Genomic DNA, 17,101 nt, shown 5'->3' on the forward strand with positions numbered 1-17,101 from the left:
CGTCGCATAAGAAAACATATAAAAATCTGCTTATTTTTGACAAAACACTTTAAAAATTTTGACATATTAATGTTCCCAAACGTTGTTGCATCTACCTATATGCTTCTATCATGCCACAAATTATATATATATATATATATATATATATATATATATATATATATATATATAGATATATATATATATATATATACATATATATATACATATATATATATATATATATATATATATATATATATATATATATATATATATATATATATATATATATATATATATATATATATATATATATATATATATGCCTTTCATTGTCACCTCTTTTGATTTCTCTGAAGCCAATGATGAGAAAATTATCAGCTGATAGCTCCACCTGACCTTTTTACTGTACCATGGGTTGAATGATCAACTATATGTGTGGACACCAATCTTATGCAGAACTCCGGAACAATTAGTTCAAACCCCGTGGGGAGTTTCCTAGGGGCGGTATCTTCGAAACTGTTCCCGGATCTCCCGATATCATTGAAATCGTTTCCTATCCGTACGGTAATGGTGTCGGGTCCCGCCGTTCATGACATATTTGTAAGGCTAAAGGTTGTCTCGCGGAGATTGCGGACCTCTTCCTGTCGAGGAATTTGAAAATATCCAACACTAAATCAACTGCCACACTCTCTGCACATGGTCTGCGGAGATGGGAAACAAACGAATGTGCAGGTCAACGAACCTTTTTTTCCTCGCTAACAGGCATCGATACTTTGCTGTTTGTTAAATAGGTCCGTCTGTTGTTAGCTACATAGCACCAGTGGAATAGCGAATACTAATGCTACGCAATGGAAGAACATACAGACGCGTCCGAATGCTGCCCTGAGAACTTCAACAGGGATCCTCATGACTGCTACTATACACCATCATATCCACATGCTTTTGTTGGTTACTAGCTTTGATACTACCCATGGTAAAATTAAGAAGGTAAAGTCATTTCAAATAAACATACCCATATCTGCATTTTTTGTAAATTACCTTGTCACATTTCACTACAATAATGTAAATGTAAAAATGCCTGCACCTTTAAGGTGAGAATTCGTAAAACGCTTGGCTTGAGTGACAGGTGGACTTAGTTTCCTTCCGAAGAAGCCTGCCGAAATACTACGAGGAAGAGTTATTTTTTAGTATATCAAATTCCTTAGAAACTCTCAATTGTACTAATGTAAAAGATGTGGCTGAGATGAAAAATTGACTGCATCCTAGCCACACCAACTTAATCTGTGGCAGTTAACATTTTTCAACAAAGCCATTCTATACATTTTAAAGAACTATCATTCCACAACTGTTGCTAGTTATTTCGCCAAGAAGAAACAATTCTCAATTTTTATTGCAAATTAATTTTGAAATATTTAAAAATGCGTAAAAATAAACAAAGTCTACAAAAATACAGAAGATTGTTGTGTGAATTAGCCTTTGCGACCCCTTGTCCCAGTGGATATGATTTTTGTTGTCTTTGGCAAAGCTGTTGTTGTTGTGGTTGTGGCTTCCTCGCTCTCTCCGCTGTAATCACTATCCGTTATCATCATTGTGATGGCTTCGATTAGGGTCATATTTGAATTGATACCCTGAATGACATTTGGAATGCTGATTTGAAACTGCAACAACACCACCAGATATGTAACCATTGTTGTCAAAAGCTAAAATGAGAGACAAAACACGCACATAAACACACACACATACATGTGTATATTTTTTGGACCATTTTTAGTATGTCGATCAGATCAATAACACAATTAAAATATCGCACATCTGAGGCAATGTACAAAGATAGTGCCACACAGTTGCACTCACCCCTTTGAAGAGATTGCGATTGACGTCGAAAAACCCACCACAATTGATGTTCGACGGATTCATTTCGGTTGCTCGTAAAAACATATTGATCTCGGTCTGCGCATCCGAATTCATCCAATTCAATTCCACCATCAAGAGTTTCTTCTGGAAATTGGTTCGAACATACAGCGATGCATTGTGGGCCTGGTCGCAGATGAAGAACAGCAAACAAATGTTCCAAAGTGCCGTTATAGCCAAGCCGATGTCCTTGATGCCGAAACCCTCCGACAGCTGGGACATAAGCCCGTAGATAGACAACGTAATGATGAAGAACAGGTACAGGTTGAGAAAGGTGAAAGTATAGCATGTTGCCGTGCCAGTGTCACGAGTCAACTTGCTAAGGCGGAGCCACAAAGCTCTGTGATCGGCTACCATTGCTGCTGGACCAATGTGTCGCAAGGCCTGTTGAGAGAGATAACACATAATATTTTATATTGTTTGAATTATAAGGATGTCTTTTGGTAAGAAGTGGTTCCGAACAAGAGCATCGTTTTGTCGCATTCTAGAATTTATCATAAATTCACTAATGAAAATTCGTAAATAGCGACCGAAAACATCGAGTGGGAAATTAGTCGTCTCAAGCCCAAAAGCAATAAACTTAAGTTCGCCGGTTCAAAACTCGAAAGACAATTTTCCTGTCGAACAGTACTATCTTATTTTGAGTTGACGTACTCATTGATAATCCTCAATATCTAATTAAGGCCAATTTGGAAAAACCGGTAAAAATTTTAAACAACTGTAAATCGACGGAAGTATTAAAGGGGATTATACTAAAAGGGGGACGGTTTTGCGGAAAAATCTTTGTGTATTAAATTATGTCCGTAAATATTCTCCGCCAAAAATGTGCATAAAACATCGATAATATGGGTCTGCAACGCGATCCGGGTCAGCTAATTGCAAATAAAGCTTATTGTAAAAACAAGTAAGCAAAGGCTATAGTCGTGCGGGGCCGACAATGTGATACCCTACAACACTACAACGTGTTAGAGGCCCTCTTATGTCCAAATTTACTTTGGAAGATTTCGCTTTTGAAATTATGTCACGGAGCACTGCCCAGCAATTTGACCAGTGACATTTGCCCTATATTTACGAACTCCGTTGTGCTCTTTGTTGTTGTGGTCCATTTTACAGCTAAATATAATCCAATGGTCATCCAAAATGCTAGACTTCTTCCCTACGATATTTGGCTATATCAGCATAAAAAGCCAGAAGTTCGCCTTTTTGTGTATTTTGGATAGTGGTTCATTCTACCCACTGTTTTAAACTCTAACTTCGAGATTTCGTGTCCTTTGGTTTCTATTTATGACCTTTATAAGGGCTGCAAAATCAGGAACATTTTTAGTTGTTGGTCCCTTTCACCCCCTAAATATATTGCGGACATCTTTGAAAACAATAGGTCTAGCGTGAGGAGGATCGGACGGTAATTGTAATCTGTACATAATAACCCCAACCTGTGTTGTAAGGTAAAAAAATATTACAAAATATACACTTCAATATTGTGAGTCAAATTGAAAAAATCGCATGCGATAAAAAAAATGAAAAAATAAAAAACTGCGACCTCTAGAGCAACTGCAAAATCAGGAATTTTTTCAGTTTTTGGTTCATTTCAACCCCTAAATATTATGCGATCATCTCCAAAAGAAATAGGGTTCTATTCTGAACCTTAACCCTACCTGCATTTTCAATTTCGTGAGGATCGGGCCATAATTGCGACCTGTAGAGTGATTACAAATTAACATGGACAGACGGACAGACGGAAGGACGGACATACATAGCTAAATCGGCTCAGCTCGGCGAGATAGGAAGATCCGTATATTTTCCTATGTGGAAAATTAATATTTCGAGGTGTTACATAATTTTTGGCCCAATCAAACTTATAATACCCCCAACACATAGTGTTGTAGGGTATAAATACTTACATAATTATTGTGTTCCTGTACTTTAATGGTAAAATCATTAAAAGAGAGAAATGTTATGCTCGCTCTGAGAAAACTACTTTACACAGAAACTACGGGAACGGGAAACTAATAAATATGTCATAATTAGTGACAATACTTCGAAAACAAGATTTCAGTCAATCAGAAGCTGGCAACCATGCTAGTATTTTTTACTCGGCCAAATTCATTTTATAAAGAGAACGTCATCTTTGTGTGTTCTCTCAATATTTATAACCTACACCACAGTGTGGTTAGGGTATTATGTCTTTGTGCATTTGTTTGTAACAGGGAGAAGGAAACGAGATATACCCATAGCTACTCTTAAGGATCCTCATAGAATAACTTTTTAGTCGATTTATGGATGTTTGTACGTCCGTCTGTATGTCCATGAATTTTTGTGAACAAAGTACGGGTCGCATTAATTGTTCGATCGACCAAATTGAGCATAGATGCAAGTATGTCAAATTTGTTGAAAATCGGTTAAGATGAATCTAGTGTTCCGATCCCTCACAGCCGTAATATGAACTCAATAACAACAATATTCGCGGAAAGATATCAAATACAGCTCAAAAATACCTTTGCCAAACTTGATAGAGATCCTTTCATATTTAGATATAGTTTATTGTGAGCCAAATGTCCCAAAATTAAATAGATTTTGGCATATACGACCGATTTCAGTCCGAAAGAAAATGTGTCAAAGTTGAAAGTGTGTCAAACTTGGTGAAAATCGGTTCAGATATAACTATAGGTTCCATATATATTATTATCCAATTTGGTATTAAAGTCCTGCACTCCGAAACAACAATATTTAGATAGCATCCAAACACCTCGGCTAAATTGTTTAGAGATCGGTTCAGATTCGATATAGCTTGCATATATATCTTCATCCGATTTCACGTTTATTGTGCTCCAAAATGTAATACCCTATTTTCGGAAAATCGGTTCAGACATAGTTACAGCTCCGATATATGTGTTTCAAACTTAGACACAAATGTCTCCCAGTGGAAATGGGCCATATAGAGCGGGATGTGCCATATGCGAGGTCCATTCGGTTGGGAATTATCATGATGTATGATCTGCTTTACATAAATTAACGTATATTTGTTACAGGCTAGCTCTACTAAATGAACATAGTGATGTAGAGTATCACAAAATCGACCCGTCCGCCTTTTCACCTTTCTTTAGAGGGCTCCTTATAAGATTTCCTATGTTTTGGTGCACGGGAGCGGATTTCGAGTAAAAAATTTTTAAATCTTGTAGAATAACACTGATTAGTAGTCATTTTAACAAAAACTAAGAGATAGATATTAGATTATTATTAATCGGCTTCCTTTTAAGGCATATAATTCTACTAATAATTTAATTTATTAAAACTTTAGGACAATATTTTTATAAATATATAAATGTTAAAATATAGCGACAATTTAATTTTATTTTTCTCTTAACTATTCCCCACACAACACATATGTAGTGCTAATTCATTACTTAATTACTTAAAAGAATTAATAAAGATAGTTTCGTTTGTTATTACGATGTAAGACAGGGTGTTTTCCAGTGCAATCCTGACAGGCTAAGTAGACACGGAACTAGCCTTGTTCTTAAAATTCGAAAACGTGGATCAACTTCAAAAAATTGTATACCGATTTGCGTACTCAATAAGAAACCTAAATATGAAATTATACAACACCGCTTGAAATCATAGTAAACCAATTTAACCGGGGGTTTACCGTTATATGGTGGTTCTACCAAAACGATGACCAATATATCTAATCTACAATCCTGATCTTCGATGATTATTTCGATCTATCTCTATCTCTCGAAGGTAATGCAGTTATTGCGACTTTTCTGTATTATATAAATGAAGTAAATTTCGCAATTTGTATGGCATACTCACCTTTTGAAATCGTTCCGCCAATATATAAGCAGTCCTACTTAAAGCCTCGCATATAAGGTACCACCAGGCGCCCAGCATTGCTGTCAGATTATCCAAAATACAATAGGGAATAACCTAAAGAAATTACAAAGAAAAAATAGCTGAAAACAGCGCCAAATAATTGGAATATTCCAATTTACCTGAATAAAACTAAAATCGGCCATCGTTATGTGTGTCACTATTACGGACAGTATTGAGAGTATCGGCAACACCAAAACTATGTTCTGAGCCCGTCGTCTCAAATTCAGGGGTACACTGTGTCCGGATATTTGATAGTAGAGAATCTGAATAGGTTTTTGTTGATTGAATTAAGAAAATCAGTGGCGACACAAAACACAATAGCCATTACCTCAAAGTCGTCCCAATCGTTGAAGAGTGTACAGACTTTGCGTGTCTCCCACCACATAATTGGCACCGTGAAAATGGGCAATATATTCACAAGAAATAGGTACGCGATCACCGCCTCCTCGAATGGACCGCTTAACGAAGTGACGATCATGATGCGTTGATTTGTTACATAAGCAACGTATGCCTGCAAAGGATTGAAAAGTGTACAGATCTCTGTAGGTTATTTAAAAATTAATTTAAGCTATTCGCTTTCAAAAATTATATGTACAGGGTGAGATGAAAAAACTGCAACTAACTTAAGATTGCTGTCATTTCTGAGCCACTCGTCGGACAGCTGTTAAAATTATTCCAGTGACAGCTCATTATATTGTTTACAAGGCTCAAAAGCATTTTGGTGAGAATTTTCCAAAAAAAACAGTTATTCGTGATGGAATTCAAGCGTGATAGTGTGATTTTTTTATATTTGGCTTGAAAACTACAAGTGGCTATCGTTAGAGCACTCCAGCATTTAAATGTGAATAAATCTTTTGTGTTTCGTACCATCGCTCCTTACCGTGATACTGGTAGCGTAGCCCGACTCAAGGAAGTGGAGGGAAGAAAAAAGCAAAGGTACCCATTTCGAACAAATATAAACTTATTCTAAAATTTGATGCTATTTCCGACATTTTTTGCTTTCATTCAATAAAATTTAAAAAAAAATGTAAAAATTATTGCGTTTGACTTTGTTGCAGTTTTTTATCTCACCCTGTATATGGATCTTCGCCCCTCGCCGCCCTGTTTCGATCTAGCTATGTGTGCCGTCCGCCCGTCTGTCCATGTTAATTTAACTCAATTATGGTCCGATCATTACGAAATTGAAAATGGAGGCGGGGTTAGGGTCAGAGGCTTTTTTGGTTTTGGAGATGATCGCAGCATTTTTAGGCGTTGAAATGTACCAAAAATAAAACAATTCTTGATTTTGTTGTTGCTCTACAGGCCACAATTATGGACCACACAGAATTTTGCATGGAGTTAGAGTTTAGGGCTATGCAGAAGCCTACCAATTTGTACGGCCATCGGACAATACTTAGTGAGTAAAAAATATACATTTTTTTAAATATACGAAAATCTCCACTAAACCGCGAATCCTGACGCGATTACAAATTCATTATTACGGTGACCCGGATATTTTTTTGTTAATTTTTTTCAAGTTTTGTATTATTTATTTATCTATGCAAGGTTGCTTTCTTCATACTAAGAACACAAACTGCCAATTTAGAGCAAATTTGGGCTAAAAATGTGACTGAAACAACCACAACACCTTAAATCTGCCGGTACATTTTTAATAGCAAAAATTTTGGTTCAATACCTCAAATACATCTGAGTAAAATTGTATCAATCTACTTCATTTCGTTCGGAAGAAGAAGAGATTTTTTAAAGTAAGTTTTTTGTATATTATTACAAACAAATTGCACTGCAGTGAAGTTTTAGCCAAAACGTTAAAATAGACCAAGCTAAACTTTCAATAACCTCTACCATGAGGCTCTATATCAAATAATGCGGTCAGACAGACGGACATCGAGTTAAAATTTTAAGTTGATCATCAATGTAAAGGGTGAGATAAAAAACTGCAACAAAGTCAAACGTCATAATTTTTAATTTTTTTTTTTTAAATTTATTGAATGAAAGCAAGATTTTTTCGAATTGGTCACCTTTGTCACGAATTATGGCCTTCAAACGGCCAATGAAACCGTCACACGCTGCCCGAATGGCGCTCGGCGGTATTTTGACCCATTCCCGGCGAAGCGCTTGCTTGAGATGATCGACACTTTGGTATTTTTTTTTTTAGTGCCAACCTAGCTTTCCAAAATACTCCAGACACAATAGTCCAACGGATTGGTATCCGGATATTTTGGTGGCCATTGTGCGCTGGAAATAAAGCAGGATATTTATTTTGTAACCATTCTTAGGTGGCGCGTGCTGATTGCGATGGGTCTGAGTCCTGTTGGAATGTCAAAGGTCTGCGGCCAAAATTTTTGCGTGCCCAAGGCTTTAATACACCCTTCAGAATATTTTCGTGATAGTATTCGGCATTTATTCTGATGCCATGTTTGATTAATACGAGCGGAGAGCGACCATCTGCTGTTATGGCGGCCCACACCATCACCAAGATAATGCAAGACCGCAAGAACAACAAGACACACGTCTAAGATGCAACAGAACCCCATTCCTATTCTGCCCCAACCCCAGGCCTTATTAGAAACTCGTAAACTCAACTATAATTGTAGTATTCCGGCAGATACTCTGGCAATCAACAAGTCTGTCGAGATGGTGAAAGGGCTTAGCATTAGCATAACAGTACCAGTGATAGTCAGGCCGCCTTAAAGCTATCAAATAGAGGGTCATTTTTAATTGCAAGAAAATCCTCTTTGAAATACGTGGCTTCATTAAGGTCTAGTAATGCAATGTGTGACTAATAAAATGCTGATTGAAGCAATTGTAAAACTGCTGATAAGCCATTATATCAACCGTTTGAAGCACCGAGTTAGCTGGCGGAAAATGAAACCTATAAACCACTATTCCATTTGCTAAAAGCATCTCCTGTCTGGACAGGGATGGAATTTGGCACTTACGACCGAATTGAGTCTAGAAGCTAGTATGCCAAATTTGGTGAAGATCGGTTCTGATATAGCTATAACTCCCATATGTACTGTTCACCCGATTTGTTGTATTTGTTACCCACAGCCGTAATATGAACTCCGTAACAACGATATTCAGGGAAATATATCAAATCAGCTCACAAATATCTTAGCCAAATTTTATTGAGATCGGTTCAGATTTGGATATAGCTCCCATATATATGATTTCAAATTAATTTTGCACCAAATGGGCAATACAAGTCAGAATTTAAAAGATACAAATGCTTCGGCAAATTTAGTCCTTTGAACCTTAAATTATAATTATAATCATAGCGTGTATGATTGAATTCTCCCATAAAAACTTGTAATTGTTATGTGGAGCTCTACTATATTTGCAAAGTGGTGTAGGGTATCGTAAGTCGGCCCCGCCCGACATTAAGTCTTTCTTTACTGGTTATGATTGTGTGTTGTCAACGTACAAATTAATAAAACACGTACATATGTTTTCGAGCTCGTCAGCTAATCTAATGCTATGTTCTCAATGCACTTTCAATCAAGTTGTTCGCTCTCAGAATTAGGTACACGAATTAACCCGTTCATATGGCACGATTCGTAATTAATAGTAAAATAATTCCTTTTTTCAAAAATTTTGTTTGTTGATTTTAATGGGAATTTATACGAAAATACATGAAATTCTCACTAATATGAATAGAAGAAATTATTGTTTTCCTCCCAAAGATTTATTATATCATTAATTTTACAATTTTCATTCACGATTTCAACTTTTTGTGTAAATGTTGACATTTTGAACACATTTTTGTGTTTTTCCATTTTTAAATTCTGCTGGAGAGACACTTGTCAAACATTTTTTCTGCCGATAGAAACATTTTGAAAATGTTGCCTCTCTTGTTTGCGTTTTCTGTGGAAATTTTAACTCGTGGACAAAATACGTACCTCGAATGAGAGAGAAAACAAAATTTACTTTCGTTTGAATGTACATACGCCATTCAACATTGTAGTTTTCATTCATAATTTTCAGTCTTCCCAAAAATTTTTAAAATTTCATCAAATTTTTCTATTTTTAATTTTTAAATGTAATAATTTATTTTTTCGATAAATGCTCTCATTTGTTAGGGATGGGACATATTTTTTCGTTGTTCTGAGAGTGATTTGATTTGAACAACGTACAAATATGAGTGTTCGCTCAGGAAATTTTGTGTGAAGAATTAGGTAGTTTTTTCATAGTTAAGGGTCAAACAACGAATAGAGAGCGAATCAAGTGCAGTGGAAACGCCACATAAGTTTATATTTGAATTGTAATTTATCAATATTGGTTCTTACTGTATTGAATAGTATGTCACAAAACTAAAATACATTTAAATTTATTGGATTCAATAACATTTGCACCAAGGCCTATATAAGGTCGGCCAGGAAGCGAATTGGTAAAAAAATACAGCTCTGTCTGTTAATTTTAATGTCAATTTTTTGTTTTTTTTCTAGGCGAAAAACTTGTTTCGGCCTGACATCTAATAATCATGGCAAATTTGTTAATTGCCAACAAAGAAAAACAAAACCAAAGGGAAAACATCATGTATCAGAATGCCGACTTTTGTGTGGGAGGTGCCAGAAGAAGTACACCGAAACCTACCATCTTCGGATATTATATTTGTAAAAATATTTGAATGTGTGAATTTTAGATTGAATCATCTTATAATGCATTTTATGAAAGATAAAATTATTCAAAATGTTGACCCTTTGTGGGGGAGGTACTTGAGAGAGTAGACTGATATTGTCCTAGCACTGATATGGTTATTTGGATGCACAGAGTTTGAAAAAAATTGGATGATCTGTTTTTGTTGTATTATGTAAATTATTTTCTTTGAAATTATTGACCCTTTTTGAGATAAGTACCAGTAGGATTGGACCAATACTGCTCATCTACGAACTCGATCTAAGTTTTCTAAGCCAAATCGGGAACTCCCTTCGAGAGTTATCGTGTGCATCAAATGTATGGTCGGACAGACACCTCTAGATCGATTCCAAATGTCCTGAAACGGATTTGGTTCAAAGAGACTTAGGGTCTCGAACCATTGTTTCGATGAGACACGTTTTGGCCGAAGTGTTCAGTAAATACAGAAGACGTTCCTTTAAATTCTATCTGGCAAACGTTATTCTATTCTGCCCTCGACACTTCATCTTTTGGAACCGAAAGAAATGTGCTCCTTCCTGGAACCTCCTTCTTTCTGTTTATTTATAATTTATATAGATTTGTCTTCAAATGCCTTTAATAATTTAAATTATTTCGAATTCTTTTTTACAAGAACGTCACAATTTTGTTTTTGTATTCATGGGGCGAATTCAAAATATATTTTGACAGAAAACTTGGTCGTCAGATGGTCTTACTGGCCGACATTATATAGGCCTTGATTTGCACATTGTCTACATATGAAAATACCAAATGGATAAAAATGCGATTTTTATCGCATTTCATACGATGTGAAATATTCATAACCAACACTGAACTCAAAAATTAATATTTGCTTTTGTTGGCTAAAAACCGAGGTAAGCAGCAGCAGTCATGTTGCGTTGTTGATGCTGAGCTATTTTGATGCTAAGGCTAATTTCATTTTAGCTTCTGCCGCTCACTGCTATTTTGCTTTGGTGACGATTTCAAGTAGCATTAGCTCCCTCGGCTAAAGTTTCTTGTAATGTGTTGCTATTATTGGCGTAGTACATTGATAGGCTAAATTTTTTGAAGTTTTTCTAGTAGGCAAGGCTGAAAACTTTCGGTGCTATTGGAAATTTGGCGTTAGCATTTTAAACCCTGATATCAACCCAAATGGAATGAATTAGCAATTACGACTGTAAATCGTTGTAAATCCTTTCAGATATAGAGGTCTCACATGCATTCCATAACAATGATGTTTGGTACCAGATATCGGATATAGCTCTGAATATAGCTCCCAAATATATTCTCAACCAATTTCGGATTAATTGTACACCAAATGGCTAATATAAATCCAAATGACCTGAATTTTGGTATATTCGATCGAATTCAGATATAGCTATAGCTCCCATATATATGTTTCATCTGATTTGGTGTTTGAGTCCCTCACATTCGTAATATGCATTCGACAACAATTATATTTGCTACCAGCTATCAGTATTCTTCTGCTAAGCATAACGGGACATTTTTTTTCGTTTCTCTATGGAGGGAAAATTTGCCTCTCTAACATATATCTTCAAACTTATTTTGTTTGGGTACTACAAGTAAATATATGCTTAGATGCATGGATACAAGTATATATATGTTTGGATGTAAGCATATATATACTTCAATACAAACACATATATGATCGATCCAAGCATGTATATGCTTGGAAGCAAGTAAATATTTACTTCGAAATAAGTATATGTATGTTTTTATCGAAGTATATATATTTAATATATATGGAACAGTGTTAGCTTGTTTGTTCGGGATACCACAGAATTTTGTTATTGCAAAATGGTCAGGTTTAATCCCTGTTTTTGTCGTTTTTAAAACTTTCTTTTAAATCTTTTAGAAAATCCTCTAAATCCTACAACCGCACTTGTAAACATTTTCATCATTCTCCACGCAACAGCATCAATAAATAACAAAACACAAGTGTTTAGCCGCGCAGCAAAAACAACGTTTTCATCCCCGACACAATCTGTTTTTGCAACCAATCGACTTCAAAAAAAATTATTTATTATATTGGCCGTCTGACATTACCTTTGATGAATTGATCCAATTCACAATAAATGATATTAATAAAAAAAAACAAGTGAAAAAACATTAAGTTCGGCCGAGCCGAACTTTTAATATCCGTTATGAACTACAAATACCAATTTTTACACAAATATCGAATATCGGCAGGTACCGTTATATGGAGGCTATATCAAAACGTGGACCTATACATACAATTTTTCGCCACCGGAGCTAGAACCCATTACGACCAACAAATACCAATTTTTATACAAATCCTTGGAAGTTACCGTTATATGGGGGCTATACCAAAGTGTGGATCCATACATACAATGTTTCGTCACACGAACTAGGACCCATTATGTGGCAAAAATCATTAAAATACCGAATATTGCCATTATATGGGGACTATATCTAAACGTGGACCGATATGTCTCATTTTCAATACCAACCATCCTAAACACAATACAATACAACAGACAGACAGACGGACATCGTTAAATCGACTTAAAATTTAAATTTAAAATACATTGATGAACCATATTGTCTACAATTACTCAAACATGTGTCACACGGTCTGATAAATGACGTCAATTGGCAACCCGTTATTTCTCTTGGCTCAAACCATCTCCCGATAATCGTCTCCATAAGCAGGTCGCCCGATTTCATAACCTCTGAACGCCGCACTTTCCTTAACCATGCGAAAGCTCACTGGCCAGAGTTCAGAGAATTCATCAACCGCCGCTTCAGAAAACTGCCCAACCCTTCTGATGTTCGGGTAGCAGAAAGTTTTTTCCGAAACATCATCAAAGCTGCAGCCGCTCGCTATATACCTGCTGGTCGAATACCCGAGAGGCAGCGGGATTAGCAAACGAGCGTGATGATCTCCGTCGTACCAACCCTACTGATCCTAGAATCAGTGATTTGACAGTGGAAGTCAACCGGTTGGTACAGGAACATATGAGGAAAAAGTAGCAAGACCATCTGAAGTGTTGCAACATTGGAACCGATATGAGTAAGCTGTGGGTAACGGTTAAGTCGCTCTCGAACCCTGAAAAAAGGATGATAGGACCTCAGTCACTTTAAACGACGTAACGGTGACTGATCCGAAGAGATGCGCATAGTATTTTAACCGACAATTTGTCGAGCACCCCGAAAGCGACAAGGTGAAGCGAAGAGTACTACATCGTATCAGATTTCTTCCCGCCAATGAGGAACCACCACAGTTTACGATGGGTGATGTTGCAAATGTCATCCGTAACGCTAAGTCATCCAAAGCGTTGGGCCCGGACGGAGTCTCAATGGCAATGTTGAAACAGCTGGATACGCTGGGAGTCGAGTACTTAACGAAAATTCTCAATTTGTCGTTAGCCACCTACATAGTGCCCGAAACCTAGAAAATGGGCCGGGTGGTCCCGCTACTGAAGCGAGCAAAGATGCCAGCAAAGGCGAATCGTACAGGCCGATTTCGCTTTTGTCGCCAGTAGCCAAGACTCTTGAGGCTTCACTCCTCCTCAGCATTAGATGAAGCTATACAGTTGCCAAACACCAGCGCGGATTCCGTCCACAACATAGTACAACAACAGCACTACACATCATTTCCACACATATTAGTAGAGGACTGAACCAGAACAGACCGTGTGACAGAACAGTGTTGGTAGCCCTTGACTTATCAAAGGCATTTGATACGGTCAATCATGCCATACTGTTTGAGGACGTGCAGAGAACTACCCTCCGGCCAAGTTTGAAGCGTTGGATAATCAACCATATGTGTGGACGCCAGTCGTACGTGGAATTCCGGAACAAGAAGTCCAAAGCCCGTGGAGTGAAACAGGAAGTTCCCCAATGTGAGGTGATATCTCCGGAACTGTTTAACCTCTACCTTTCCGGAATTCCTCGCCCTCCAGACGGCATAGAGATCGTAACGTATGCGGATGATTGTACGATCATGGCGTCGGGCCCAGTGGTCGATGACATATGTGAAAGGCTGAATCCCTATCTCGCGGAGCTTTCCGCATACTTCCACGCGAGGAATATGAAAATATCCGCCACTAAATCAACGGCCACACTCTTTACCTGCGGAGATGAGAACACAGCTGCAGGTCGAGGGGAATCTAATACCGACCACGAACTACCCCAAGATTCTAGGGGTCACATTCGACAGCATGTTCAAGTTATCCGCGCAAGCCACAGCTATCTGCGACAAGATGAAAAGTAGGAACAAGGTCGTCAAGGCGCTAGCCGGCAGTACTTGGTGTGCGGACAAAGAAGCCTTGTTGACCTCCTATAACGCGATAATTCGGTCTGTGGTCAGCTATGCGGCTCCTGTGTGGTCTGCGAATACTAGTGCTATGCAGTGGAAGCACATCCAGACTTGCCAGAACGCTGACCTGAGAACTGCGACAGGTTGCCTTCTCATGACACCAGTGGATCTACATGAGGAGGCAAAACTCCATCCCTTTCGTCAGCATAAGCATATGCTTTCGTTGCAGTACCTGCTTGGGTGTTACCGTGAAGGTCATCCCTACCATCCTATGTGGATAAATCTGCTCCACCCAGGCGTGTCAGGAAGGACATACATGATCTAGTGAGGGAGATCCAGCGCTACAAGAGAGAACCTCTAGATCAAGAAGCCTATCAGAAAGGTCTGAGCGGCGTTCATACAGACGCAGTCGCAGATGCTATTAGCAATTATAAAATGAATGCCGTCCTCGGTGTCCACCCCCCATCCATTGCAGCTGAAGAACGTCAGCTGCCTAGACAAACCAGGGTAATTTTGGCGCCTGTCCGGCGTGTGATACAGGCCCGCACAATACGCTGCACCTCTTTAATTGCACAGCCAAACCTACCTAACTCACGCACCCCATTCTGAAAATAACATCTTAAGTTTACTTAACATAAAATAAACGAAATAAGTTGTTGTCGTTAAATTAGAAGCTCGAAAACAACATGATTTAGACATAGCAGTGGACGAACTTAATGACACCCAAAAATTTCAGTTCAATGAAATAAAGGATGCATGCCTTCGATGAGTTGGTGGAGAAAAATGGGACAATACTCGAACAATTTGTAAATATAGAAAATTTGGTCATTGATTATTTAACTAACTTACTAAGTATTTAATTAACTACTTAAAAAACTAATGATAAATACTTGTATAATTTTCTAAGAACTTTTTTCCAAAAAGAGTTTATTCCCAGAACCCGCGGTGAAGGAGTCGTACAATTCCTTCTGGCGGCAGTTCGAACGTTTTTTTCATATAATTTAGCCTGGTAATATAGCTGAAAGGGGACCAACCATCGCCTTTTGTACACAGCTATACTTCTAATAATCGTGGGAGTCACTTCCACGGCTGTTATTGGGAGTGAAAAAATATATTTTTTTATGCTTTTACTCCAGACTATTATTTTTTATTGTCATTGGTACTTTTCCAATGTACGCTTGCTTGGAACTTATACTAATTAGCTGAGATACTCACACATAATACTTCTCGTTTTCAAAACGTGATGTCTGGCTTAGGAATCGAACTTAGGTGTTCAGAGTGTCTTATATTCCCCAGATAGAATAAAGTCTTATTTTTGATCAATCCGTAAGTAATTGTAAACTATCGATGTTTTATGCGATGGAAGTCACGAAATAGTGTCTGAGACGCGACATCTTATTTTATCTTTCTTGGTGCCACTACGTAGTAGCTCCGTGATTAGAAACGTCGCAGAAGTGGCATCTTAAAAAGGAAGTTAGTGACGCACTTCCAACGAGTCACAAATGGAATGCCCTCCATACTACGTATGCTGCAGGGTACAAAATCTGACTTATACCTATATTCGACCTTGAACGACATTGTGTCTCTTATGCAGTAGATAGAGACGTTATCTGCAAAAAAGGCATATATTTCTTACCGATAAACAGATGAAAATCACCACACAATAAACGAATGGTAGAGAACGAGCAACAAATCGAGTTGTCCCTGGCCCCGAACGTATAATCGGCAATACGCCTAGCACAGACAGGAACCACTTTATTGGAGCAACATTCTGATAAAAAACATTCTGCAACACACAACAGTAGAAAGAAATATTTAGCATGAGAAACATTGCTTCTGCGCCAACAACCTACTGGAATGAACTGCTGATTGGTCGAACTTATGGTGGCCAGAGACGGTCGAATATTAGCCCTTTCATAAACTTGTTTTCTAAATCCATTATGCATCTGATCCATGATGCCATTCGAATACTTCCGGACGGAAATGTCGCCATTCATTATGGGCTTTACATTCAGGAACACGGCATCCTTTTTCTTCTTCCGAGTATAATTGCTCGCCATGATTGCCTGGGGACTTGGCCTAACGTCACTTAGCGTTTTTTGGACTGCTCCGTCAAAAGGTCACACACGAACTGTGGTTCACCTCAGCGAAGGAGTTAACAGGTTAACTACGTTCTAGGCATTCGTAGACATATCTATTTCAAATACAATTAAATATGGATGATGTTGACTTGAAGTCTTCAGTTCGGCCAGTGTCAACATGAATGATTCATTCATTATTTACCCCACATCAAGGGTGGTGTTGAAATCGTATTCAACCACGATATACGTTTATGCAGTTGAGTGAAAGCTTGCTGCCATTGCTTTGTACTGACCAACAACCCTGTTGTGTTTTTGT

General features: G+C 37.7%; 1 protein-coding gene and 1 long non-coding RNA gene across 2 annotated transcripts; one reads left to right on the forward strand and one right to left on the reverse strand.

Annotated features, from left to right (window-relative positions):
- Positions 1-1,333: 1,333 nt before the first annotated feature.
- Positions 1,334-16,839, reverse strand: Gr2 (gustatory and odorant receptor 63a-like). The gene is given in 7 exon segments (NM_001286899.1): positions 1,334-1,685; positions 1,840-2,280; positions 5,710-5,823; positions 5,889-6,032; positions 6,098-6,280; positions 16,341-16,490; positions 16,558-16,839. Coding segments are annotated over 7 exon segments (1,470 nt in total). The 5' UTR covers positions 16,765-16,839; the 3' UTR covers positions 1,334-1,454.
- Positions 6,287-10,452, forward strand: LOC109612171 (uncharacterized). Its single transcript, XR_002194365.2, has 2 exons — positions 6,287-10,156; positions 10,215-10,452. It is a non-coding gene; the product is annotated as an uncharacterized LOC109612171 (long non-coding RNA).
- Positions 16,840-17,101: the final 262 nt, after the last annotated feature.

This window comes from Musca domestica, unplaced genomic scaffold (assembly GCF_030504385.1).
Source record: "Musca domestica strain aabys unplaced genomic scaffold, Musca_domestica.polishedcontigs.V.1.1 9, whole genome shotgun sequence".
NCBI classification, from domain to species: domain Eukaryota; kingdom Metazoa; phylum Arthropoda; class Insecta; order Diptera; family Muscidae; genus Musca; species Musca domestica.